Source organism: Anguilla anguilla, chromosome 1 (genome assembly GCF_013347855.1).
Source record: "Anguilla anguilla isolate fAngAng1 chromosome 1, fAngAng1.pri, whole genome shotgun sequence".
Taxonomy (NCBI): Eukaryota; Metazoa; Chordata; class Actinopteri; order Anguilliformes; family Anguillidae; genus Anguilla; species Anguilla anguilla.
In genome coordinates this window covers 18,826,248-18,851,829 of record NC_049201.1, presented here as the reverse complement: position 1 = coordinate 18,851,829, position 25,582 = coordinate 18,826,248, and the positions used below count along the sequence as shown (strand labels likewise).

The following is a 25,582-nucleotide window of genomic DNA, read 5'->3' as shown; positions in this document are numbered from 1 at the left end:
AATTAAGAAAAATATTTTAATTTGCCGTTATCTTTAAGTGTAAAAAAATTAATTGGATTTTAACTGAATGAAAACATTTCACATCACCTTAAACAAAATGTAACTTTAGGATTGGAATAAAAGCAAATACATAAGAATCAAAAACGTGTCTTATTCAATCAATCACAATTTATTGCATTGCATTAATATCAGGGAAAAAGAGTGATTTTAATTTTATTTTTTTCCCCCTAAACACAGCCAAAACAAAAAACTGCTGGCTCATCTTGATTACCTACTAAGGCTTAAAGCATGAAAAGCTAACAGGGTTGAAACAATGTCCCCCCTTCCGTGGTCCAAAAAGATAGAAGCTGAATTTTAAATATCCACTGTTCTTTCACAGGAATGAGCAAAAAGGCAATCTTTCCATTAATTCCACGTCCATTAATTCCATTCAAATACATTTAGAATCTTGGAGCACCGTAGTCATCTGGCATTCTTTCAATATTATACCTGTGAATGACAAAATAAATTAAAATTAAAAAACTACTTCACATGGTAACAAAAAAGGTGAACACCAATAAAATATACACTTGGAACCCATCCAAACTGTAATATTCTGCAGCTATATTTTCATACATATTCAGTCATATTTCAACATTAGCTTGCTTTAACGAAATTATATCATATTCTATATAATTTCAGCATGGTTGAACATTGCAGTAAATTACTTGCATTTTGTATTTTCTTGTTAAAATTAAACCATTCTTAAATTTTTTTTTGTAGCAGATTTACAGTTTTTTTAAAATTACTTAGTGATGTAAAAATTTACATAATGGATAAAATGCAGCAATCTACCAACTAACCTAGAATGTGACTGAGCTGTTGATTATGCCAGTCTCTTCCTTTTTAGCCACTAAGCTAAATCAGTAATACATTTGTTATTAGTTAAGTATTGAGCATCTTAGTAGTAACAGGGATGGGGAAATCCTTGAATGATCTCACAAGTCTGTGGTAGTACCTGTCACAGAAAATGGGATGGGTACGAGGGGTTAAGAGAAGACAGAATTCCAAATGGTTTCAGCTACTTAGTGCGCAGGGCAAGTGTTTATGTGTGCCTGCTGTTCCACCAATGTCAGTCAGTCAGGTTTGATTGCTATAAGCATGCATTGAAGCATAGTGTGTTCAAGTGACTGAGCCATACTTTACTAAGACCGTTAACCAGTCTGGCTCTCACAGTTAGCTTCTTTGAGCTAACCTTTTACGGTTTTCCATATATGGGGACCATATGCCTAAGAATTGAATAACTAATCCCGATTAGTTTGTGTGTCAATGGAAGACTGTTCCGATGACATTTTCAGCATTCAGTAATTTGGTAAATAATACATCAGAAAATATATCTGGAGCACCTCCATGTATTCAAATAGTCTTATTCATTGTATGGAAGTGTATTTTAACAGATGGCAATATTTTTGTTGCAAAAGGCATCTGCCTGTTTTGAATGTTATTGACACATAACTCTATAACCCTTCAAGCTTCCAACCTGGCTGGCTATATAGGTAACTGTTTAGTCCCAAGCTCCCTAAACTGTGCTTTGGGGTAACCTGAATGGATAAAAATAAAGTACTTAGCAAATGAACACATTACTCTCATTATCTATATGACATCTGGCCTCTTGTCCTAGCTAGCGTGCTATGTGCTAGTGGAAAAAATGTAATTATACAAATGTAATGATGTACCCTCAAGGAGGTTTTTGGAAGGAAAAAAAAACACTACATGCCAGTGATCACTTGCAAAAAGCACCAGCATCCTCCTTTCCCAGTAAATTCTGACCTGTGGTTGGAGATGTACATGATTGGCACCCCTGGAATTTTCCGGATCCTTCTCTTCAGATCTCTGTCCACCGTGGCCACAATGTAGCACTTGTGCTGTCAAAGACAAAGTACTAAGAATGTGCCCAGCATAATGCAGTGCTTTCTGGCAAAATGATGCCAGACTGATGGGTCCCATGGGTACTTTCTGGCATCAGGCAGTGTCTGATGACTAATACAGAATTTCCAGTAATGTCTCGTATACGTTTCCCTCTGTGCATTTGCCCCAATTAATTGAACATTTGACAAAAAACACGGCCATACCCTTTAGATGCGACTATTTTTGTAAACTGTTACGATCAGCATTTTGAAAATGATCATGTATAAGGCAACCCATTACATTACAGGCATTTAGCAGACATTCTTATCCAGAGCAACTTACACAACTTTTTATATAGCATTTACATTGTATCTATTTATACAGCTGGATATGTACAGAAGCAATGCAGTACCTCGAGGGTACAACGGCAGTGTCCTATATGGGAATTGAACCTGTGACCTTGAGGTTACAAGACCCGCTCCTATCCTGTTATACTACACAACCCTTTCCTCAATAACAATAGATCACGATCACAAAAAAACCATACATTTAATAATGACTGCACAACCATCAAATGAAACAAGCACAATTTTACCTGTGTGACCCTTTGGACTAAACAGTCATCAGCATATGTTCCCTTGTGTGTGCAAGGCAGGCGCTCAAATCGAGGATCCTTGGCTATCCTGCAGAAAGTGACAGGCAGTCGCAATTTATGGTGACTGAAGTAGCGAGTGTATGGTAATCAATTTAGACCTATACTTGCCCATTTAACATAATATGGCCAAAATCAGAATCATTGTATTTTAGTTTTTTAAATATCACCTACATTTCAGAGATATGGTAACAATGCATATTAGTGCCTCAGTGGACATTGACTGGTATTGACCTACAGCAGGACTGCCTAACCCTGTTCCAGGGGCTCCATCGTCCTGAAGGTTTTCATTAAAACCTTATCAGGCACAACTGATTGTACTAATTAGCAGCTCAACAAGATCTCAAGCTGTCGAACGCGGTGTGCTTTCTTAGGGTTGGAGTGAAAACATACAGGACGGCAGATTCCCAGGAACAGAATTGGGCAGCCCTGACCTACAGCCTGAAAACAGCACTGAAGTTCTCAAGGAACGGAAATGAATATTGCTGAATATCAACACAAAAAGTAAGCACGTAATCTCCAATTTGTATGTTTACAAATTTGTATTCTTTCAGTACCTTAAAGCGACTCGAAATTTCATCCCCAGTTTTTCTATCTCAGCCATTACACAGTCTGTGATACAGGGGATACCTTAACAGACCAAGAGGAAAAGCGAAAGTTAGACATTACATTTAAGCACTGTATATTAGATGATATTTTAGTGAGTCTCTTTGGATTACTTACATTTCGCATACAGACAGTCCATCATAGACTGCACTATGTCCAGTTTGGCCTTGATTGAGAAGTTAATGAAATTTGTGTCGACGAGGATGTGGTAGGGGGGACCCAGCTGTGTGTTGTATTGGAAGAAGAGACATGATGGGTACTTTGTCCTAGAAATGGAGAGAAAGTATTTTTTTTAAAATTCAGCAGCACAAATTACCTTTCCTGTCATTGCGGATTCAGGCCATAAAAATACAAAGCAGCATTACAAATTCAAATACGTATTTAACAATATTAAGAAATCACAGACTATCTTTCTAAAATCATAGTTAAGTCAATGTGAATCAGGCCATTTCTTTTCAAGTACTTAATATAACAATGAAGTCAGAAATTATAAATATTTTCAGAGTATATGGTGTTATCTGGAATGAAAATATTTCAGATATTTACCTGACTCAATGATACAATGGCAGTGCTCCACCAGGCAATCAAACCTGACACCACACTGGCACTGCAATGCCACAACTGAAGCACTGCAGAAATGTACCCATGTGTAAACCCCAAATACTATGTACTCACACTTCCTTTTCCTTTATCGCTGATGGGTCTCTTTTTTTTCTCTCTTTTGCTTTGGCGCGATCTTGTTGTTTTCTTGAAAACAAGCAAAATACATGCATTGAAGTAAGATTTTTTTCATTATTATGATATATTGCAATGGCACATCTTGTTAAAATCCTTCATCCTCCATACTACAAAATTTTTAAACATGAAAATATAAATACATCAAAAATTGGATTGATTTCAACAAGCACACCTGTAAACTAGGAAACACACCAACTTCAGCTTAGTTAATACTGGTCATTAACTTGGTTAGATAGAGTACACTGCATGCACAACAAATAATTTATACTGATTAATTTTCCTTTGGCATTGCTTACTTTTGTAGCTACAGAAAAAGTCAAGCTAGAGTCCCTATATTCCATGATTAAATAATGTGTCTTTACAAAATATGGGAAACATTAGCTTTTATTCAGTCAAATAGCATAGCTTGACAGGCATGCAGGGACTACTCTGAATGGTAATGGAAAAGGTAGCTGGGTCACCTAGCAAATGTTGACCTCTGTTTCTCCAGATAAAGTAGCCTACTAGCCTTTCTACCCAGCCATGACTTTTTTTTTTTTTTTTACAAATTCCCCAGAAAACATTAGCTAAGTTTTATGTGCAAAAAAAATGAAACTGAAACATTGCAGCAGGGCCAAATCAATAGGCAATGCCCTCAACAACCCTGGTTTAGGAATGCAAAAAAAGGGACACACAGTTGAGTTCTTTAAACACATTACTGATGATTTATCAGTGACCATTCCTATTCAGATAGGATTCCATATTGTCACCATTGAAGTGCAATTCTATTTGCCAAAGCCACAAGAATTCCAAACGCCCAGGATAAAACTTACACAAAAATGTACTTACATTCTCTGGTCTTTCAAGCTAATCATCTTTTTCATCGCAGCATACTTCTTTTTTGCCTTTGGCTTGCCCTTTGAGACAGGAAACAAACATTTTTCGATTTTATTAAGCTGATCATACAAAACAATTAACGTTAGCTGCAATTATAGCATTAGTAAGCTAGTAGCTAGGTAGCTGGTTAGACATGCCGCTATACAAAGACATAACTTGACGTTTGTCCGTTTATAATGAAGAAACAACATTTTATACACAAACTCCCTATTAGCATTACGTTTAAGTTATTTTGTTATCTAATCCATATAGCTGGTTACCATTTTGTTGTTGAGCCAGTCCTACCCTCGTGCGGAGTTTAGACGCTTGACTTATTGTCTAAACGTCATCAATGGTCGACACTACGAGCCCTGCCACAGTTGGCGTGGCCGTTTTACGTAAGCGTGTGTCTTCCGGTCGTCAAAAGGTAAATACCAAATACTCTCAAGGTAAGAGCAGGATGTTACGATAGAATTCATGAATAATTTTTATTTGCTGTTTGCACGAATGACTAACATTGGAGGTTAATCAGGGACTGCAATCAAATATACAACTCTGTAACATTAATCGTACATTCATATCTACTGTTGTCAGGTAATTATAAAGTATTATTTCATTTTACCTAGACGTTACAACCAGCTTGCTACCTAGTGCTAGCTAGCTAACCAGCGAAACTGAAAACTGACAGCAAGCTAGCTAGTCTACATGGCTGGTAGTAAAGACATCATAATGCTGTTAGCTTTGTGTAAAAATGCATTATCAGCCGTTAGCTCATTCGTTAGATGAATTTACTACGCCAAAAGAAGTGCCATAAACATTTTCTTTTTAGACGGTAACTGTCGTTGAAGTGTTGTTGGTTCCCGGCGATATTTATCTAAGGTTAGTAGCTAGCTCATTCTGTCTCCAAGTAGCTATCGAAAGCAGGCGAACTTAGCTAACGATAGCTAGCTATCTTGCAGCAACGGCAGCTACACTCTCGACGTCATGTCGATAATTAGTTGAAGATTGCTATGGTTAGTCATTCATTTGTTCAGCTGGCTTGCTATAGAAATAGTTCTGTAGTGCATTATAGTAGCCAAGATGAAAGTGACTTAAACCTGCGACCAGTGTTGGTTTGCAAGGAAGGAAATTGCTATCTATAAATAACATAACTAAAAGAAGCCTGTATACATTTCATAATCTCGTGGCGCTGTTTGTATAACATTGACATGTGGGAGAAGGCTGCGTGTTGTTCCTCCCGATTGCTAACAATTTATACTTGGCTAATTCCGTTAAATATTTAACCAAACCACTAGCTAAAGTAGCTGTATGGTTATCCAGTTTTGTGTTGGTGCAAAAATAAAAAGAGGCTAACTTGGCCTGGCATGGCAGAGGCGTAATTGAATGAATTTTAGCCTAAACAAGCCTCCCGTGTCAATTTATGAGTCCGTCAATTACGATATCCGAACTGGCTGTGTTTTTGGAAGGGGTCATATGCAAATTACTGCAGTTAGTTGTGACAGGTATCACAATGATTGTGATTTAAAATGTTTGCAGTTTAAAATACAAATCGGTTTTAAAAATACAAATCAGTATCGTAGAAACGGGTTGCAGTTGCTACGTAGCTAAACAAGAGTATTCCATTCACAATTTTGGAGTCAATTCGCGCTATCACTGCTTTACTGTCAAAGAATCGCTAAACGTAATGGACAAGTACCCTTGCTGTTGTCTAATTAAAGAGCCGCTCATTTTAGCGTCTGATTAACACCATTAGTCGCGTGCAGTGCATATTGATGTTCGAGTGCCTGGAAATAGATGGAAAGGGGAAAAAAAAAATCTTATTTCAAATGGATGTATCTTGTATCATTTTCAGTGAACCCTCTTAAGCCCCGTTTATGGGGAGTCAGAGTGATGTATATTTAATTCTTCTAGATTGCATATCCATCTCATCACCCAACACTCTTCCAGTGTACAGCTCATAAATATTAATGCCCTCCTTGGCCATAGTGCAAGGCTGCACTTCGAGTGACATCTTTACTCCTGCAAGAGCATAGCACTTAAATTGATTTGCAGCCTGTTGCACAGTATCCAAATACCAATTAGACTTTTAAAATGTGTGCAAATCACCAATGGGATCTGTTACAGTTTGCTTGTAGGTACCTTGAAGCACTTTGGGAGTAGTGATCTGTCTTTGATTTGGGAAGGAAGCGAGCCACTCACCACTCCACAGCAGCGTACGCAGTGGGGCCCGGGGGCCAGGCCGCATGAAGCACCTTTCTGCGAACGGAGAGAAGTCCAAGCCCAGGCTGAAGATGGTCTGATGGACCGACGCTTCTTGCTGACCTTCGCCTTCTGCTCGGTCGCGTGGATCCTCTTCTGGGAAGTGCGCTGGAAGAAAGGGAAGGAGAGTCAGATAGAGGAATGGCTGCAAGGGCACAGCCTTTCCGAATACAAGCACTTATTTGAAGGTGAGTCTGGAGGGTCCTTTCTAACACCCCCTAATCATTCAGGAAGGTGTGTGAAAACGGTGTGCATGCGACCTTAGGCCCTGTGCAGCGCAGATTGCGATGGCCATTTCAGTCTTATTGTTACGCTATTGTGACAAAGCAGGTTTATGCCAATGAAGAACAACAAATCTGGGAAAATCTAGAAAATTTAAATGGCTAGAACGTCTTAGTCTGAGTATTTTTGATATAACTGTTGGCATGGAAACACTGACTGTAAAAACACTGAACAGCCACAAAATAATTGTAACATGCATGAATCTTTGTGGTCGTCCAGTAGATGGTGTGTACACAGAATGATAACGTACACAGAATGTCAATAATGACTTAAGGATCCCCAGTCATAAGACAGATTTCAGTGGAGATGCACTGTGTCCTTTGGTGTTTGTTTTGTTTAAACCCCTTATTACCTAAGTGGATCAGCTGGTGATGACCAGGAATTGAGTTGCTGTGCTTAACCTGTTAACAATGTGCTCACCTCTGTTTGGTCCATGCATGTCACATGGGGCATCTTGGCTGATTAGCTTTTGTTGTGTGGAAGAACTAGCCATGTGTTTAGCAGCTAAGGGTTTGACAATGAGTGACTTGTAAGACCTGTGGGATTTAAGTTTGCTTGGAAAAGCTGTGTCCTGCTCTACTGTACTGTCCCCAGCCTAGCTGGTGAGGGTCTCGGTGTATTATTATGGTTGGTGTATCACAGGTGATAAGTGCATTGCACTGTGGTTGTCAGTAAATGTTAATCCTAGTAAATATAAATAAGAATATAAATATCTTGAAAATTGTAAGAAAGTGAATGTGACAGAATTGAGTACTGCAGAATTGAGCGAGTCAAGACTTTCACATTACAGATTAAAAGTTGGGAAATCATACTACCCTATGTACTGCCCTCAGACTCTATATAAGCACCTGATTTTGCCCTAAACTGTTGTAAAGCATATATCCTAAGTGCGGGACCTGCAATGTCTTCAGCTGTTTTTTTGCTTACCATGTCTTTGTAATTTTACTTTTTGTGCTTACAGACAGATTGACTAGACCAACATACTCTTGCCCCTGCTCTATAAATACCTCATCTGCTGCTGCTCAGCATGTATTTTTGAGCCTCCGTCATCTTTTTTTATTTCAAAACTTTTTCAAGGTCTTTTTTGTTGGTTTGGGTGGCAATTGTTTTTTTGTGGTCATCATTTTTGATTGATTCTTCACTGGCTTCACATTTTCTTGTAGCTTATAAAGGGCTTGAGCTTGTATCATTGCTCAAAGACCTTACCCTGCTGTAGCCTACATGTTTTTCAGCTGTGTTGTGATTTCAGCATGCAGGCTAAAATGTAGAATGGGGGCTTGAGAGTGGTGTAACTGCAATATGTTGGGTGGTGAGACTGTTAATGTAACATTTAGGGTAGATATAGCCAGAACATTGCAGTATGACTGGCAGTCAGAGGTTTGCCATAGTATGGTAGGCTGTAAGTCTTACTATTGGTGTATTTAGTGCTATTTTTTACTGTAGCATGGCGGATAATGAATGTTGCTGCTGTATGATAATTGTTACTGCAGTTTAGTAGGTGATGAATATTACTGTAGTATGGTAAGTGTTTCAGTAGTATAATAGGTGAAAAATGTTACTGTATTGAGGTAGGCAACGAATGCTACTGTTGTGTGGTTGGTAATGGTTTATGATGAATGCTATACTGTAATACCTCAGGTGACGAGTGTTACTGTAAAATTGTAGGTATGTGGATGTTGCTGTAGGACGTTAGGTGACGAGTGTTACTGTAAAATTGTAGGTATGTGGATGTTGCTGTAGGACGTTAGGTGACGAGTGTTACTGTAAAATTGCAGGTATGTGAATGTTGCTGTAGGACGTTGTACCTCAGGTGACGAGTGTTACTGCGGTGCGGTGGGTGTTATTGCGGTAGCCCCAGTCTGACTGAACTGCTGTGCGTCTCCAGATGTGCAGACCCTGGAGGAGCTGAGCCTCAGTGTTCTGACCCGGCTGAAGGAGGTGGTGAAGGAGCGCAGGCGCTGGCGGGACGTCGCCGAGGCCCACATCCAGCTGCTGCGAGACTTCGCCTTCCAAGAGTGGCTCTGCTCGCAGAGCTTGGAGCACTACTACCACACGTAAGCGCCTCGTGCCCTCCGCGCCAAGGTCAAATCCAGCAGGAACTGCCCCCGCAGGAGAGCGCTATCTCATTAAATGTCTGTCAGAGTAATAATATCAATATGTATTTTTAAAGAGGAAGGTTCAATTCATAATAGTTTGTATTCAGTTTGATGGTTTCTAGTATTCTAAACTTATAGTAGTGTGATATTGCAGTATTTTATGTTTTCCACCAGGGGGCAGCACCTCCCCGTACATGGCTGAATGAGCTGGGTGACTTTGAGCTCTGACGGCTGCAGTCCTGTAAAGGATCGTTGCTGCAGAGATTGTTCTTTGAGAGCTGCTGCGCATGCACTCAGCAGATTTCCCTGTGACACCACAATAGTCTACTGCAGCTTTCAAAAGCTCTTACAGCAGCTGACTTCCTTAGCCAATGAGTTATGTTGCGCAGCAATGGCTGCCCAAACGGTAACAGAATATCTTCAGTGCCAAGGTCACACAAGAAACAGCAAAACGTAGAGTATGATGTAATTTATTCTGTGCTGTACGGAGGAAGGGCTCTGTTTCTGTGCCAGGTATATAGATTAACACATTAATGATTATGCAAGATGTTAAACCGAAGCATCAAGTTCAGACGGCGTTGTAAGGACACCATCTCGGCCTTTTTTAAACTGCGGCGCAAGAACACTCAGGCAAATTTCCACTGGAACAAAAATGCAGCCCCCCGACGTCAGCACAGTGAGACGCCTTCCTTGAATGACTTTAATATGTCCTTCGTGTCAGTGTTTGGCTTCTATGAGAGCTGAGTCACCTCGCTTGTATGAAGGGATTATGATTTCCTAGCAGCTCCACTAATTTTAATTGCGGGCGATATTAACCTCCTGCCCCGGGAGCTGTAAAGTGTGGCGTGATTGCGTTCTGGCAGGGAAACCTTGGTAAATTCAGCCCCAATGCGCTGGACATCCACGCTGTGAAAGGCCTCTGGTTTGACAGACTGTGTGCCTGTGTTGACAAGAAGCAAACTGTAACCACGGGGCCAAGAAGAGGCCATTCTGCTCTTGTGTTTGTTTACCTTTAGATTTATTGAGTCTACCACGGGCGGTTGTTGCAGTATTTTCTCATTTGTGAAAGTGTTTGTCTGCTTTTTGACTGTTTGTTTTGTCTTTATTTTGGTTGTTGATTGAAGACTGAAGACCCTGGGCTGTACAAACCTTGATGATTTAGCCAAATTTGATAGTCAGCTGCAGCTCTCTCTGGCTGCCTGGGGGTACTATTACGAGGATTACATCAAACTGTCCACTGGCATAAAGGTCCTCCAGGCCTCTAGGGGGAGCCGTGACCAGGAATACGAAATCCAGCTGGTGCACAGCCTGGCGGAGAGGCGCCTGAATGAGAAGTGGTCAATTGGTGAGTTCTAATAGAAAGATATGTGTGGTTGGTCAAACTGGTGGCATGTGTTCTGGCTTGCAAATAGCCACGTGCAAAATGCACACTAGTCATGTTGACTTGCTAATGACTAGCTAACTTGGAGCAACAAAGCTTTCTGTCTAATTCTGTGTAAGTGTGCTGAGCAGAATTATTTGGAAACCACTGATATATTTATAACATTAAAGGGAAGTAATGAATTGCCAATTGAAACTTCCTTCTAGCCTTTTATTGTGTCAAGAATGTGTGTCCAACAAATGCATCCATCTGAATAATGTATGTTATCCTGCTACTTGATTTCTGTCCTTATGTTGTAAGCTAAGTGTTCCATTAATATATTTTCTTTAATGCATTGATCAGTGTGGGAATCGATTGCATTCCTGAGTGTGCTTATGTCTGTCAGTATAATTTGTATCACTAAGACAACATCTGGGATATTTGCTTGCAGTTGTGTAACTCTCATTGAAAAAAGTAATGATACTGTGGTCTTGTTTAACTAGTGTGTGTACACACCAACCATGCCATTGTTTCACAGTAGCATACAGCCTTCGTTGAAAGTGTGCTAAATGTGTATTAGGAAGCCCAGTGGGGGTGTGGCTAGCATACACATTTGTACACCCTTGCGGAGGCTAAATGTGCTGCTAACGTAATCGAAGCAGAAATAGACGCACAGTACGGTCTGGGTGTGGAGGAAGTAAACTGTTCAGAATTATCTGTCGTCCTTTCCTTGAATGTGTACTTTGGCTTCTTTCGTCACTCAAAAGCTTGTGGTGTTTGATCGAAAGGAGACGGGGCCGTCTCACAGTTCTCTGTTTGCCTGGCAGCGGGAGCTCTGATATTCGGCTGTACTGTGGCGCTGTGCTTCCTGATAAGGGACCTCATGTTTTACGTGATTGGTGAGTCGGTTGCGCCGCCGAGTGAGTCAGCACCGAAAGGCTGTCCTGTCCACCTTGGACACAGGGCAGTAAATCGCGTGAAAACCATTTGTTTGCACTACCGACACACACGCAACCCATTGGCTACTCCGCCTAGCGTCTGCTATGTTCGCTTCAGAGAAGTTGCAGTCATTGCAGCACTGTTAATGAATAGCATAACAACCCTGTTGGCTTTAAACTATAAAGAGACTTGTTTCTCAGCACGGAGTTTGTTTTCCTTGGTATATTTTTTGTCGTCGGTTGCTAATGAATGTAGTCTGATGGCTTCTCTCTGCTCCTTAGGTGGAATTACTGTTTCCATCATAGCGTTCGTCTTTACCATCAAGTTCCTGTGCGAGCTCGCTGCTCGAGTGGTTAGCTTCCTTCAGAATGAGGACCGCGGGCGGCGGGGTGACCGCAGCATCTACGACTATGTGCGGGGCAACTACCTGGACCCGCGCTCCTGCAAGGTGTCCTGGGACTGGAAGGACCCACAGGAAGTGGGCCAGACCATGAGCTTCAGGGTTCAAGTACGGCCCTCCAACGTCTCTGCCCTTTTCATAATGGCCCTTTACTGAAAATGCACCAGGCTTGTCTCTTGGGGAGGGGGGTCATGATGTAAAAGGCAGGATTGCAACATGTAGGCAGAGCTTGAAGCTAATTTGCAGTGTGCTGTTGTGAAAGACTTTGGACTTGATCAGAAATATCAACATGCCCACAGCATATGAGTCACAGGAAACTAAGTGAACTTTGGTTAGAAGGAAGAAGTGTTAACGTAGTTGTGCCTGTCCTGCCAGCTCTTCTATAAAAATGGTCAGCCGTTCCCCGCGCACCGGCCGGTGGGGCTACGGGTCAACATCACGCACATCGAGCTGGCCCTGGACATCCCCGTCACCCAGGAGGTCCTGCAGGAGCCCGAGTCCAACGTGGTCAAAGTGGCCTTCACCGTCCGCAAGGCTGGCCGCTACGAGGTCGCCGTCAAGCTGGGCGGCCTCAACGTGGCCTACAGCCCCTACTACAAGATATTCCAGCCAGGTACTTACCGCCGCGCGTTTTCCATCCAGTCTGTTCTCTCAGCGAGAATGTCACGCGACTGTTTGCCACATTTTATGTGATAAATAATTACCACTGCTGCTATATCAGCCCCCTATTGAGAGCTCTGCTCTCAACACTGCTGCTTGTGTCTTGACAATTTTATGTGCTTGTTACCCTTGCACGAGAGAGCCTTTCTGTCTGTTTTTATTCTGCTGTTGTAAGACTGCCATGTTCTGCTTTAATGTGCATGCAGCCCCTGCTTCACTCACTCTTATTTCCTGCTGAGTTTATTGGATGCTATTTGCCCTTGCATGTCCTTTGCAGGAATAAAGGCAGTTAGGTCATGTGGTTTGGTTTGAAGGGATCAACAGTCCACAGTAGGGTGATATAAATTGTGTCTATCTCTAGGGGGAGTTTTCCCTTTTCTTACAGCTAAATTCATTACTCTGATGGTGCTGAAGACTAGTCCCCTTTTCTCAACTAGTTTTAGAGCTAATGTCACATTCTCTGGGAAAGGTCAAATGGTTCTGCAGTGTAAAGAAGAGAATTAAATGGTTTTGTGCTTTGTGTCTGCTTGTGTGAGGCATTGATCAGGTCTTGCCTTTACTCAAACCAGAAGACCCTGGGACATCTTGCACCATCAGCATGGCTTTCATGTATTTGTGCTGTATTTAAGTTTCCAGGAACTTGGCAAAGACTTGAATGAAAAGGACAATTAAAGAAGTGTTCTGAAGGCAGAATCTAATGTGGTTAAAGTAGTAGCACATGGCCCATGAGCGACCTTGTTAAATGTTACCTTTCTAAATCTTCAAGAAGTTCACAAGTTACAATACAAGCTTTGTCTTTACCCCTGTCCTTTTCAGGAACGGTTGTTCCGTCAAAGACAAAAATCGCCTACCACTTCTCCACCCTGGTGCTGACCTACGGGCAACAGCACACCCTGCAGATTGAACCTCGCGATGAGTACGGCAACCCCACCAGTAACTCCACCTCACTCACCGACGAGGTCAACTATAGCGTGAACGTCCACCCGGTAAGAATCAACCCCAGCAGTAACTCCACCTCACTCACCGACGAGGTCAACTATAGCGTGAATGTCCACCCGGTAAGAATCAACCCCAGCAGTAACTCCACCTCACTCACCGACGAGGTCAACTATAGCATGCACGTCCACCCGGTAAGAATCAACCCCACCAGTAACTCCACCTCACTCACCGACGAGGTCAACTATAGCGTGAATGTCCACCCGGTAAGAGTCAACCCCAGCAGTAACTCCACCTCACTCACCGACGAGGTCAACTATAGCGTGCACGTCCACCCGGTAAGAATCAACCCCAGCAGAAACTCCATCTCACTCACCGACGAGGTCAACTATAGCGTGCACGTCCACCCGGTAAGAATCAACCACAGCAGTAACTCCAGTTCACTCACCAATGAGGTCAACTCTAGCGTGCACGTCCACCCGGTAAGAATCAACCACAGCAGTAACTCCTCCTCACTCACCGACGAGGTCAACTATAGCGTGCACGTCCACCCGGTAAGAATCAACCCCAGCAGTAACTCCACCTCACTCACCAATGAGGTCAACTATAGCGTGCACGTCCACCCGGTAAGAATCAACCCCAGCAGTAACTCCACCTCACTCACCGACGAGGTCAACTATAGCGTGTATGTCCACCCGGTAAGAATCAACCATAGCAGTAACTCCACCTCACTCACCAATGAGGTCAACTCTAGTGTGCATGCCACTAGGCGTGGGACATTTTACAATTTTCTGGAAACGATTACAAACTTATTTGCGCAACACATAGACTATACACGCCTTTGACCCGTTACTATGGCGGTCATCTCTGAAAGATGCTTAACTTTTTTTTTTTTCTAAATGTTAAAAAATATGCTGGCAAGTACTTGTTTACTCAAGTAAGCGCCCCCACCCGTAATGGTTACCCTGTTAGAGTCTGTTCAGATGGACAGCAGAATGCTGAATAGAGAAGAGATGGCTTTTTATTACTCCTATTGAGCAGACTTCAATAGGAGCCTGGAGCCTCGTAATTTAGCTATTGCTAAACATCAAGCTTGCATCTCCGGAGAACATTTTGCCAGATGTGTTTTTTCATCACCTCCATGGGTTTGAAAAATAAGCTTGGTCTGTTTATTGTACAAAGCATTTATAAATCAGCCTTGGTATGGAGTTACTCTACATTCAAACAAACCATATTGTGGGATCATTTTATAATTCCTTATTTTCAGGAGCATGGAGTTAATGTCAAATTCCAGTTCTTAATAAATGAAAAATAACAAGGCGAGTTATTTATTGACTTATTCTTTAACGGGGCTGAAGCTCTGCACGCTGTAGAATGAATACCTTTCCCACACTACCACTCTCCCAAGGGCCTAGCTAAAGGGCCATTTAAATTGGAACCCCCCGCGTAGGCATTACATAACACACAAGTTTGTTGGATAAGCCAAGCTTTGAAGCCCCAAAACAGAATTCTTTCTTTCTCATCCTAAAGCCAGTGATCGCAGCAGCTTCGTCCTAACAACATTCACAATCGTTTCAGTTGTGTTGTTCAGAGACAGACCCTACCTCCCTGTGGTGGAGGTGAAAAAATAATAAATGTTTGGTCTCCTTTGGAGGTTTATTGCTATCACTGTTGTGAGCGCTGCCAGCGAGGGGGAAGAGCTCACTGTGTGTGTGTGTGTGTCTTTTTGTCTGTGTGTTTCTGTGCTTGTGTGTTTTTGTATGTGTGTGCGCATACATGTGTGTGTGCACATGCGTGTCTGTGTGTGTGTCTGTGTGTGTGTGTGTGTGTGTGCGCCCAGCTGGGCACGCAGGACGATGAGAGCGCGGAGGAGTACTACAGCAAGGCGGTGTCCTCCAACAAGCAGCAGTGCCAGGTGCTGTTGCGCCTCACCCTCAGGAAGAAGGGCTGCTTCCGCGCCTGCATCTCCTACCAGAACCAGCCCCTCAGCAACGGCGAGTTCGACATCATCGTGCTCAGCGGTGAGTGGCTTCAGGAGTCCCAATCCACACACAACAAAAAATATTGCCTTCAAATAGATGTCCATGTAGACTGTAAATCCTGCTGTTAAACTGAAACCCTTCATTGGCCGTTATGGGATCGAGCCCTGTGTGTGTAACAGTGCGTACGGATTCAGTGTTGCTGTTGCGAATGTGTACTCAGTCTCAGACATCAGTGGGTTGGGCGGTAGAGACGCCCCCTCCCCTCAAAGCACGCGGGCGTCGAGTTTCTGAACGAACGCCCTTCTTTGTCTCCCGACCCTCCAGAGAACGAGAAGAACTGCGTGGAAAAGAACGTGTCCACCCCAGGCATCAGCATCTACTTCGAAGCGTACCTCTACAGCACGGGGAACTACAGCACCTCCTCCTGGCAGCTCCCGGCATCCTCTCTGCTGGCCCCCCAGAGGCGGCCCTCCACAGCAGACGAGGAGGAGGAGCGCGACTCGCCTGTGGAGGGCCAGCCAGAGAAGGTCAAGAAGCCAAAAAAGGTCTACTGTTACATATCGCCAAAGGTGGGTCCCTGTGGGGTAGACTCCAATGTGTTCCACTGTTCTATACATAACATGCCATGTCTAGCACAATTTAATAAATACACACCATCCTTATCCTGGAACCATGAGTGACTTTCCCTAAACCTTTCACTTACAAATGTAATTGCTAATCCTGAGGTGTGGGTAGGCAGGGAACATGCCAGGGGTAGAGAAAGGTCACAGCTATCACAGATGACAAAAGCAGCAAAGCAGTGCCAATCTGCCCTTAACTTGCACATAATACAAGAAGAACTAGAGAACTTGCTAATTGTGATAAATTTTCAGTGCAGTTTCCTTTCATCTGCTAAAGATTATACATACTCAAGTATATACATGCTCAAGTTTGTTTCACTGGTGGAAATGGAACAGGTTCTTGTATCGTCAGCTTTTCTCAAAGTGCAGAGTGAAGTAGAATTTTACAAATGTGCACAACTTGAAATATGATTTAGCTACGTCATTCTTCCTTCCTACTGCATTTCTTTGAATGGCACAAGAAGAGAACATTAAGCTGACAGTGTGTTTATTTTTTAAATGTGGTAGACAAAAACTGCAGCTTAAAGTACATCCGCTGTTTACTGCAGTGATTGCACCTGCAGGGAGGCAGTGTGAAGATGCCATTTTGGCTCTGAAAACTGACTTTCACCGGTGTGCTCTTTCATTTTGCAGAGTGTTGAGTTTTATGAGATCGGTCTGTGTGTTTGCACATGGCATCTTGGTAGACATCAGGGCCTCCTGGGTAACCCACAATAGTGAGCTCAATCAGATGGTAGCAGTTTTCTATATATGGATATAGGGCTGGTATTGATTGTTTTATTTACCAGTGTGAACCTACTGTTAACCACAGGAGACTGAAGCCCTTCAGAGAGGCCTCCCTGTGGGAGGGTATACGTGCTGAGGATTTGTCTCCATTACAGTCTCCATTTTGTTGAAGGCAGAGAGACTATGTAATTTATATTGTTATTTCTTTTGTAACTTATACCCCCATTTATTTATTATTTTTTAGCAACTCTCAGTGAAGGAGTTTTACCTGAAAATAATTCCGTGGCGCCTTTTCACCTTCAGAGTCTGCCCAGGGACAAAGGTATTGCGTAACATTTTACGCATTTACTTATGTTTTTTGTCATGTCCAGATAAACTTACACACGGCCTGGCCAAATATATTAAATATCCATCGCAGCAGAAACAAGAACAACAGTAAAACTGATACACTACGGTTCAGGTAGAATTGTCATAAATATGCAATACGCTGAAAGACAGTGCTAAGATAATGGCATATAACAATACAAAAATATATTTCTCCAAAATACATCTATTATGACTGTTAGCCAGTGCTCATATGTGTACAATCAGTGCTATGTAGGGTGTCATTGTGTTGTTTTTTTTTTTTGTTTTTTTTTGCAACAGTTCACATACTATGGCCCAGACCCCATTCACAAATACTTGACGTTAGTGGTGGATGATGGGATACAGCCACCGGTGGAGCTGAGCTGCAAAGACCGGAACATCATGGCCGCCACTTTCATCCGCTTCCTGCACAAAAACATTGGTGAGCCTGCACAGCAACACAAAAGTACTGCTTCCCTCTGAAACAATATTGGATCTGAAGAGAAGGAAAACAGTGCTGTGTTTATATTCATGGTTTTGTTTCAAATCCAATGTGCTGGAGTACAGAGCCAAAACAACAAATACTTACGGACTGCACTACAGAAAGCCTCTGTACACGCCTCAGTGCTGCTGATTGAGTGTGTGTGATTGTGTGTCTGTGTGTGATTGCACGCAGGAGGTTCAGAAACCTTTCAGGACAAAGTGAGCTTCTTCCAGCGAGAGCTCAGGCATATGCACTCCAAGCGCCCCCGCACCAAGACCTGCCTGAAGATCACCCGTCACACCATCCTGGACTCAGTGAGTGCCCCGCCCCCACCCCGATCATCATACCCCACTGATATCAGCAGGACACAGCCACTGAATGTCATTCCCATCCAACAAACCTGAGAAACTGAATGCAGCCTAAGACATTCAGTTTGGGGCACAAAGCACCCTGACTGTCGAAACATTAATCTCAGTTCCTTGACAACCACCCAGAAGTCTCACAGGTGTCCTGTGTCTTCAAGTGAATTGGTTGCTTCTTCTCTACAGTCTCTGAAGGCCACCAGAAACTTCTCTGTGTCGGACTGGAGCAAGAACTTTGAGGTGGTGTTCCAGGATGAGGAGGGTGAGCAGATGGTGGGGCTGTACGTGCGTGTGAGGGTCATGTGACCACATTTACACAAATGCTCTCTGTGAATGAGTCTGCGTTTCCTCTGAGGTGGTCAACGACAAGGTCTTGGGAGGGAATTTCAGGAAGTGGGACTAAGGAGTTAGCCATCTACTTTTCAGTAATGATTTGGTCGGTTGATTGACAGTGTTTTGTGCCATACGTTTAGTTCTCTCTGCGCTGCTTGTCTTCCTACAGCTCTGGACTGGGGTGGACCACGCAGGGAGTGGTTTGAGCTCACCTGCAAGTCCTTGTTTGACACGTCCAACCAGCTCTTCACTCGCTTCAGTGACAACAACCAGGGCTTGGTAAATACAGTATCTTCTCAGTGCTTTCCTCAGTAACCACAAGAATGGCAGACTTGTGACATAATTGTTTGGTCACTATACTATAAATGAGAAGTTTGAATTCCAGGTGGGGCATTGCTATTGTGCCCTTAAGGTACTTAAACTACATTGCTTCACAGTGAACATCAAGCTGTATAAGTGGATACTGCACGCTACATTTTATCCTGTTATATACCTATCCAGAGGCCTTTCATGTGCTGAGCAAATGAGTGCACCAGTTCGGTTAAAAAGCCACCACTATGTAGTACCAAGTAAATAAATAAACTGTTTTGAACATACTCAAGAGAGAAATTTTTTAAAGGGATAGTTCACTTTATGGAGCTTTTGACATTACCTCAGTTTCAGTGTATGTTTTCAATTGACCCAGAAACTTCTGTAAATATCTAAAATTCTAAAATATATAATGATAGACGCAAGAACTGCCAGGGCTAATCGAAGGCATACACTAAAACTGAAATGATGTCAAAAACTGTCCCTTTATCACTGGCACTGAAAGCTGTAATTGAATGAGTTCCCTTATAATGAAACAGGCCAGGCAGCACAAGACTGTTTTTACTACTGCTGGCTGCATTAGGTATTGGAGAACACTTCTTTAGCTTAACGTACATAGACGGTAATAATTCCCCACAGACAGTTAAAAACTGTTTTTCATTCTGCCATTTTAATTGCCTGCTGCTCTGAGTCATTTTCCTTGGAAAGTACTTTGAGCACATTGTATGAATGCACTGTATAAATAAACTTTATTCGTATTTTTATCCGTAGTATTTGTATTTTTTTGTTTAATGTGTTTCAGTTGTGATTTATTTTGACATACATAGCTCTAACAAGCGATTATCTGGTTTACAGCTGTCACATTTATTCAATTGTGTTTTCGGTTGAAAAGTTCAGCGGAATATTTTGTGTTCATTTTACCCTCTGCTTTTGGTGGGTTCCCAGGAGAAGAAACCGCAGTGTTCGGAAACTTCAAACCGTATTGTTTACAAGCGGCCGTCCAGCGTGTGCCCTGTATTTTTCAGTAATTCCCAGAATGCTGGTTCGCAGCCACAGTCGGTACACACAGCATGAGTGTTAACACTCCCCCTTTTCAGGTTCTGTAAACATTGACTTAATCGGTCTTCTCCGTGACACAGGTGCACCCGAATGCAGAGCGACCGGCTCACCTGAGGCTGAAGGTGTACGAGTTTGCGGGCAGGGTGGTGGGGAAGTGCCTCTACGAGTCGGCGCTGGGCGGGGCCTACAAGCAGCTGGTCCGGGCCCGGTTCACGCGCTCCTTCCTGGCTCAGATAATCGGCCTCAGGATGAACTACAAGGTGAGCCAGACTGCGGACCCGTCCCCCCTCTGCCTGGGGGAAGAACCATCCAGAACCTCTCATGTCTTCACTATTTACTCCATTGCTTCAACCTCTTTGGAATTCTAAATGTTACGTACGTTTCTGAAAGGCCAAGTAATTGGACCTGCACTTTCTCTGGGGCCAGAAGCCAGGCCGTGGTGGTGGTCATTGTTTATGTAAGGCGTGAAGCACTTCGCTTTGCTCCAAATGATCAGGTCACCCGTGTTCTTTAACCGGGATGAAATGTTGTGTTTATTTTAACGTCCGGCCGTTTGATTCATTTTTATTTCCGTGGTAGTACTTTGAGACGGATGATCAGGAGTTCTACAAAACGAAAGTCTGCTTCATCCTAAACAATGATGTCAGTGAAATGGACCTGGTGTTCGCTGAGGAGAAGTACAGCAAGTCTGGGCAGCTGGAGAAGGTGACGCAATGTTTTGAAGAGACTTCTTCTATGTGCATACGCCTTAAACCCTGTGATTTCCAGGATGTGTTAATTTAGCAACTGGACAGTAATCAATTTCAATATTTCTGATCACTTTGTGTGTGTGTGTGTGTTTGTTTACGTGCTTGCATGTAAGATCATGCATGCATTATCTTGGCTTTTGCATACTGAGGTCGTCTCTCTCTCTCACAGGTAGTGGAGCTGATCTCTGGAGGGGCACAGATTTCAGTGACCAATGAGAATAAGATGCATTATCTCAACCTTCTTGCTCAGTACAGACTGGCTAATCAGGTGCGAGAGGAGGTGGAGCATTTTCTTAAGGGTAAGACGTGAATGACAGGTTATCGGTCCACAGTCAATTTAACTGTAATATACACTGCCCTTTAAATGGATAATTTAAGCATGTATTACAGAAGACATATTTAAAATGTATTTATGTACTTATTTATTTAAACATCACACTGTCTTTGCCTGTGTTGAATTTAACAGCAAAGTACATTTCATCTGGGCAATAAGCTGATTGAATGTTAGGCTGCTACCTCACTACCTACCTCACTTCTAGAATGCTAAGCATTAATTCTATTTTAGGGTTAAATGAACTTGTTCCAGAGAACCTCCTGGCCATATTTGATGAGAATGAACTGGAGGTACGGTGAATATTTTTCTTTGATTATTGTTCAAATTATGAATGACTATATGTGACAATGCGATAATTGTGTGTTCCTGTCAGTCATTGATTGGTGATAATGTCTTTGTTCCTGCAGCTTCTGATGTGTGGCACAGGGGATATCAATGTGCAGGATTTCAAAGCCCACGCAGTGATTGTTGGGGGCTCTTGGCACTTCAGAGAGAAGGTTGGTTGCAGCTGCTTTTAGTGGTCCAGTATAGCTTGAGGGGGTGCAGTAAATACAGGATGGTTTTTGTGGGCTGGAGGTGACTGAGGTGGGTGAGGGGGTTCTCTCTCCTCAGGTGATGAAGTGGTTCTGGGCCGTAGTGTCCAGCTTTACCCAGGAGGAGCTGGCTCGCCTGCTGCAGTTCACCACCGGCTCCTCCCAGCTGCCCCCAGGGGGATTCAACACGCTCTGCCCCTCCTTCCAGATCATCGCCGCGCCCACCCACAGCACCCTGCCCACCGCACACACGTGGTGAGTGACACTGCCGATGCCACACGCACGTGCGCGCCTCGCACCGGAAACGTCTGCTGATGTAACACCTACCTCACACAGAACACCGTCCACCGCACGTGCATGGTGAGCGTTGCACTCACCGCACACAACTGACAATGTCGCACACACCTAATGTGCCCACATTTTGTGTCCCCTCCCAGTTTCAACCAGCTGTGCCTCCCCACCTACGACTCGTATGAAGAGCTGCACAAGATGCTGAAGCTGGCCATCAGCGAGGGGAGCGAGGGCTTCGGCATGCTGTGACCCCTCCCCAGGGAGGGGCCCTGGGGGGGAGGGAGGCGTCGCACGGCCAACGGCACGGGAACGCCGGCCACAAAGGGGTCTCATCGCAGGCCGCACTTGAGTTCCCGCCGCCTGCTCACCCAGGACATCCCAGAATCCTCCACACCAAGGGGAAGAAGTACAGGAAGTCTTTGAATACACTGGCATTCCAGGTGTATGCAGGCACTGTGTATATGTGATTTTTTTTTTTTTGTACTGGGAAAAGAAAAAAAAACTAATTGGTGAAAAACGGTACAGTGGACTTTTAATCTAGATGTAATGAAGCTTAGTTTTTATGCTTGAGGGGGGGACCTTAAGGTGCAGTGATGGTCTAGTGAGCTTTTTTTTATTTCTGAAATGCACCATATTCAGCTTCTGGCATAGCCTTGACAAAGCAAACCTATGAGCTATGTTTCAGACCAAGTAGCAGCCTCCATACAGTGTACCAGGCTATATTGTACTCCCATAGCACTTTGGCCTTAACTGATCAGGGAAGGATGTGTGTATATATTGCTCTTATTTAATTAAAGCGTGTAAATATTTAAAGAGTGACACACTGAGGTCTACATCTTTTCATTTGATATTAAAGGAAAAGGGACTGAAGGCAGTGGGGAAAATGAAAATGAGACTAGGTTTGATTTTTCTTTTTAGTTTTTTTATCAGTTTTTCATAAATAATGTGAAATTTCCTATTCACGTCGCAAATCTAGTTTGACACGTGAACATTTTCTTGTTGGAACGATTAAGGTTGCGGGTTGACTGACAAAATATGAAGCAGGGTAGAGCTATTGCTTTTCAGTGCAAATACCTTTTTCCCTACAGTTTTAAGTTTAAGGAAACTGATGGCAAAGGGTCAGCATTAACGGATGGATTGCGCACTTGCATCATGAAGGAATGCCATCATAAGCAGCGCAATGCCATGTTACCATTGCAAGCTGAGGTTGACTAGGAAGCCTTTGTTTGTGTTCAAGTTGTTTTCTTTCAAACCTGCCTTATTTTATCCTCTGCCTCCTGCTGTACCCAGAGATAAGCACATTTGAATGGTTGGGAATAAGTTATTGTTGTAATATAGTTTTTTTTTTTTCCATTTTGACTGGCAAACAAGCGCATTTTGAAATGTAAATGCTAAAATACTTGTGTATATATAGAGCACTTTGTCTCGTTTCAGGCCCCAGGCTTACAGGTAGTTCACCCCCCCAAGTGTGGGTTTACCTCAGTCTCTGGACTTTACCTGTACATCCAAACAGTCTCAGTGGTGAGAGTTTCAGTGACTTCATCTCTGTGTATTATATCCAAAGGTATATATATACATAGCACTTCTGGCTTCAACCAAGGGCCTTCGAGACAAGATGCTAAGAGTGGACTCTTCGAGTGATTTTAGTGACCAAGACTTGAGTGTGAAGTAGCCGGGGTTGTTTTATACTTGATGGTGAAGACTTCAGGGTGCCGATTTTGCTTGTAGAAAGCTTTTGCTTCTTGTTTACCTCTGACCATCGACGCATGCGGTCGTAACTCTGTAGGGGTGTCCCTCAGATGAAAGGGAACGGTGGCCATTTTACCCCGTAGACTGTTGACAGTGCTGAATATCCAGATGTAGAGTAAATGAGTTCTGTTAAGAAGACAGAAACATTAACGCGCGTATGTATATAAATGTATTCACGGTTAAACATTAAAGATATGTGTATACTTGACGATATGTGCAAATGCATTGCAGCGGAGGTTTGCGCTAACCCCGTTTCACTCTTATTCTCTGCAGCGAGAGCGTACTGTAGCATTCCCAGACCGCAACTGTAGTGGCCCGACTGCAGAACTAGCTGCAGTCCATCGTTAATGTCTCTCTTGATCTACACACTAAGCTTATATCGCCGCGTCAAGACCCTTCTTTTAATCTAGATAATACTCTTGAAGGCAACTGTACATCTCTTACACCTACTCATGGGGATAGTGATTTCAGAAACGTTCAAAGCACCCAATCGGAGCCAATGATATTATGATTTAATACATACAATGCACAGGTTTGTGCTGCCAGCAAGCACTTTTCATAAGCTTTCAGATATGGTGGATTATTTAAGATACTGAGCTAAGTGTTGGTGATGTTAATATTTGTGCTGCTGGCTACTGAATGTACGCTAGGTAAAGAATATGTGTAGCATGGTACGGATTAACCTATGTTAACAGTGTTCCCAAACACAATAGATAGGGTGTAGTTATACATTTTATTTATCTTCAGGGCTATTGAGGCTAATGTAGTCCCAGTGTTTATGAATGCTGAAAATGCCCATTTACTTAAAGCACTCATTCCTTTGTTTAAAAAAAAAAAAAAAAAAAAAAAAAACAAATAACAAACTTTCACCAATGGAAGGAATACGCATTGTGCAGGAAGCACATGTGAAGAGTCTATACTGTGTAAGAATTTTTATTTTTTATTTTCATTTGCATGAGCAATAAACGGTGACATCTGGAGTAAAGATAGTTAGAGATATTTGTGTCCATGAAAGAGAATGGTATTACGGCTCAGGTGAAAGTGCTGAATTGTGTTTCATTTTTTTTTCTTTTTAATTTATTTTATTTTATGGCTTTCATACAAAGGTCCTTCTTTCCATGCTTGAGCCTGTTTTCATGATTTGGAAAGCTCCATCGTCAGTGGGAGGGTGGGTTTGGAAAGTGTTTGTAAGTCCTGTAAATACTGTGAAATAGTTGCTTATGGTTTGGAGGTGTGGTTTTCTTTTTTTATGATGTTTAGAGAGATGCGCTGGGCCATCTCCAATGAGTGTCCAGATTCACTGCACTGTTACAATGTTCTGAGGACCCAGGCAGCTCCCCTGTTCTTTATGGGACAAATAAAAGAAAGTAAACAATGGACTTGAGTGGCCGTTATGGTGTATATATCACTTGGGGGGGGGGGGGGGGGGGGGGGGATCATAAATGATTACAAATAAGCTGTCTACATCCATATGTAGAGGATCAGATTTTTTTATTGCTAAATTCAATAAACGGTAAAAGCTGAAACCCGAAAATGCTTGCGTCAATTTATCTGCCCATCCTTGAGAGGAGTCCTAGCACTGCAATATTACTCCACTAGGTGGTGCTGTGCTCTCCTGTTGCTCCCTGATCTAATGGCACGCTAAGGTCCCCTGCCATTAGCCTGGCTCAACTTGACCACCCCTGGTTGCAGTTTAGAGTGAACGAGGAGCAGCTGCTGAGATAGTCTGTCTGGCCTGTGAGCAGGAGTCATGGATCAGATTGTAATTGCTGCACTCTGCTGAGGGGGGGGGGGAGGGGGGCGCTGTCTAATTAGTCTGTCCTGGACATTCTGCTTTGGGGTAGAAGGAGGGGAATCATTGACACCTTCAGAATGACTCTCCCTCTAACACAGTAACCAACCCTATTCCAGGAGATATACCATCCTATAGGTTTTCACTCCAACCCTAACAAAGCACAACTCATTCAACAGCAAGAGCAGTGGTTACAATCCCTGATCCTGTGGGTTTTCATTTGCTAGAGATCTTGTTGAGCTGC

At 43.0% G+C, this 25,582-nt stretch overlaps 2 protein-coding genes and 1 long non-coding RNA gene across 10 annotated transcripts; 2 read left to right on the top strand and 1 right to left on the bottom strand.

The window, feature by feature from the left end:
* Positions 1–148: 148 nt before the first annotated feature.
* On the bottom strand, positions 149–5,157 carry fcf1 (FCF1 rRNA-processing protein). Its single transcript, XM_035381694.1, has 8 exons — positions 5,020–5,157; positions 4,712–4,779; positions 3,821–3,892; positions 3,263–3,411; positions 3,097–3,169; positions 2,483–2,570; positions 1,810–1,904; positions 149–489 (listed from the first exon to the last, which is right to left on the bottom strand). Exons 1-8 carry the CDS (start codon positions 5,020–5,022, stop codon positions 441–443), a joined length of 597 nt encoding a protein of 198 aa, XP_035237585.1. The 5' UTR covers positions 5,023–5,157; the 3' UTR covers positions 149–440.
* On the top strand, positions 2,941–24,925 carry arel1 (apoptosis resistant E3 ubiquitin protein ligase 1). Of its 8 annotated transcripts, none has more exons than XM_035381540.1 (22): positions 2,941–3,043; positions 6,863–7,185; positions 9,165–9,333; positions 10,500–10,720; positions 11,563–11,634; positions 11,956–12,182; positions 12,450–12,687; positions 13,551–13,936; positions 15,511–15,691; positions 15,977–16,221; positions 17,243–17,320; positions 17,644–17,785; positions 18,020–18,141; positions 18,376–18,451; positions 18,692–18,801; positions 19,971–20,150; positions 20,470–20,595; positions 20,809–20,938; positions 21,205–21,263; positions 21,381–21,470; positions 21,586–21,761; positions 21,944–24,925. In XM_035381540.1, the coding sequence occupies exons 1-22, from the start codon at positions 3,015–3,017 to the stop codon at positions 22,044–22,046; spliced, it is 3,483 nt and encodes a 1,160-aa protein (XP_035237431.1). In that variant the 5' UTR covers positions 2,941–3,014; the 3' UTR covers positions 22,047–24,925. The 8 variants fall into 8 exon arrangements, with proteins under 8 accessions (XP_035237431.1, XP_035237448.1, XP_035237467.1 ...); XM_035381557.1 differs by lacking the exon at positions 2,941–3,043 and adding an exon at positions 5,126–5,187; XM_035381576.1 differs by lacking the exon at positions 2,941–3,043 and adding an exon at positions 5,147–5,165.
* On the top strand, positions 14,015–14,965 carry LOC118207745. The gene is made up of 2 exons (XR_004761447.1): positions 14,015–14,125; positions 14,414–14,965. It is a non-coding gene; the product is annotated as an uncharacterized LOC118207745 (long non-coding RNA).
* Positions 24,926–25,582: the final 657 nt, after the last annotated feature.

Bases quoted from the DNA above. Each gene is read 5' to 3' on its own strand.
- arel1 (XM_035381540.1), top strand. From the start codon at position 3,015: ATGAATATTGCTGAATATCAACACAAAAA. The intron at 20,151-20,469 runs GTGAGCCAGACT...TTTCCGTGGTAG, and splicing joins GCCTCAGGATGAACTACAAG to TACTTTGAGACGGATGATCA. The intron at 21,264-21,380 runs GTACGGTGAATA...TTGTTCCTGCAG, and splicing joins TTGATGAGAATGAACTGGAG to CTTCTGATGTGTGGCACAGG.
- fcf1 (XM_035381694.1), bottom strand. The intron at 3,170-3,262 runs GTAAGTAATCCA...TGGTCTGTTAAG, and splicing joins GGACTGTCTGTATGCGAAAT to GTATCCCCTGTATCACAGAC. The intron at 490-1,809 runs GTCAGAATTTAC...TGTCATTCACAG, and splicing joins ATGTACATCTCCAACCACAG to GTATAATATTGAAAGAATGC.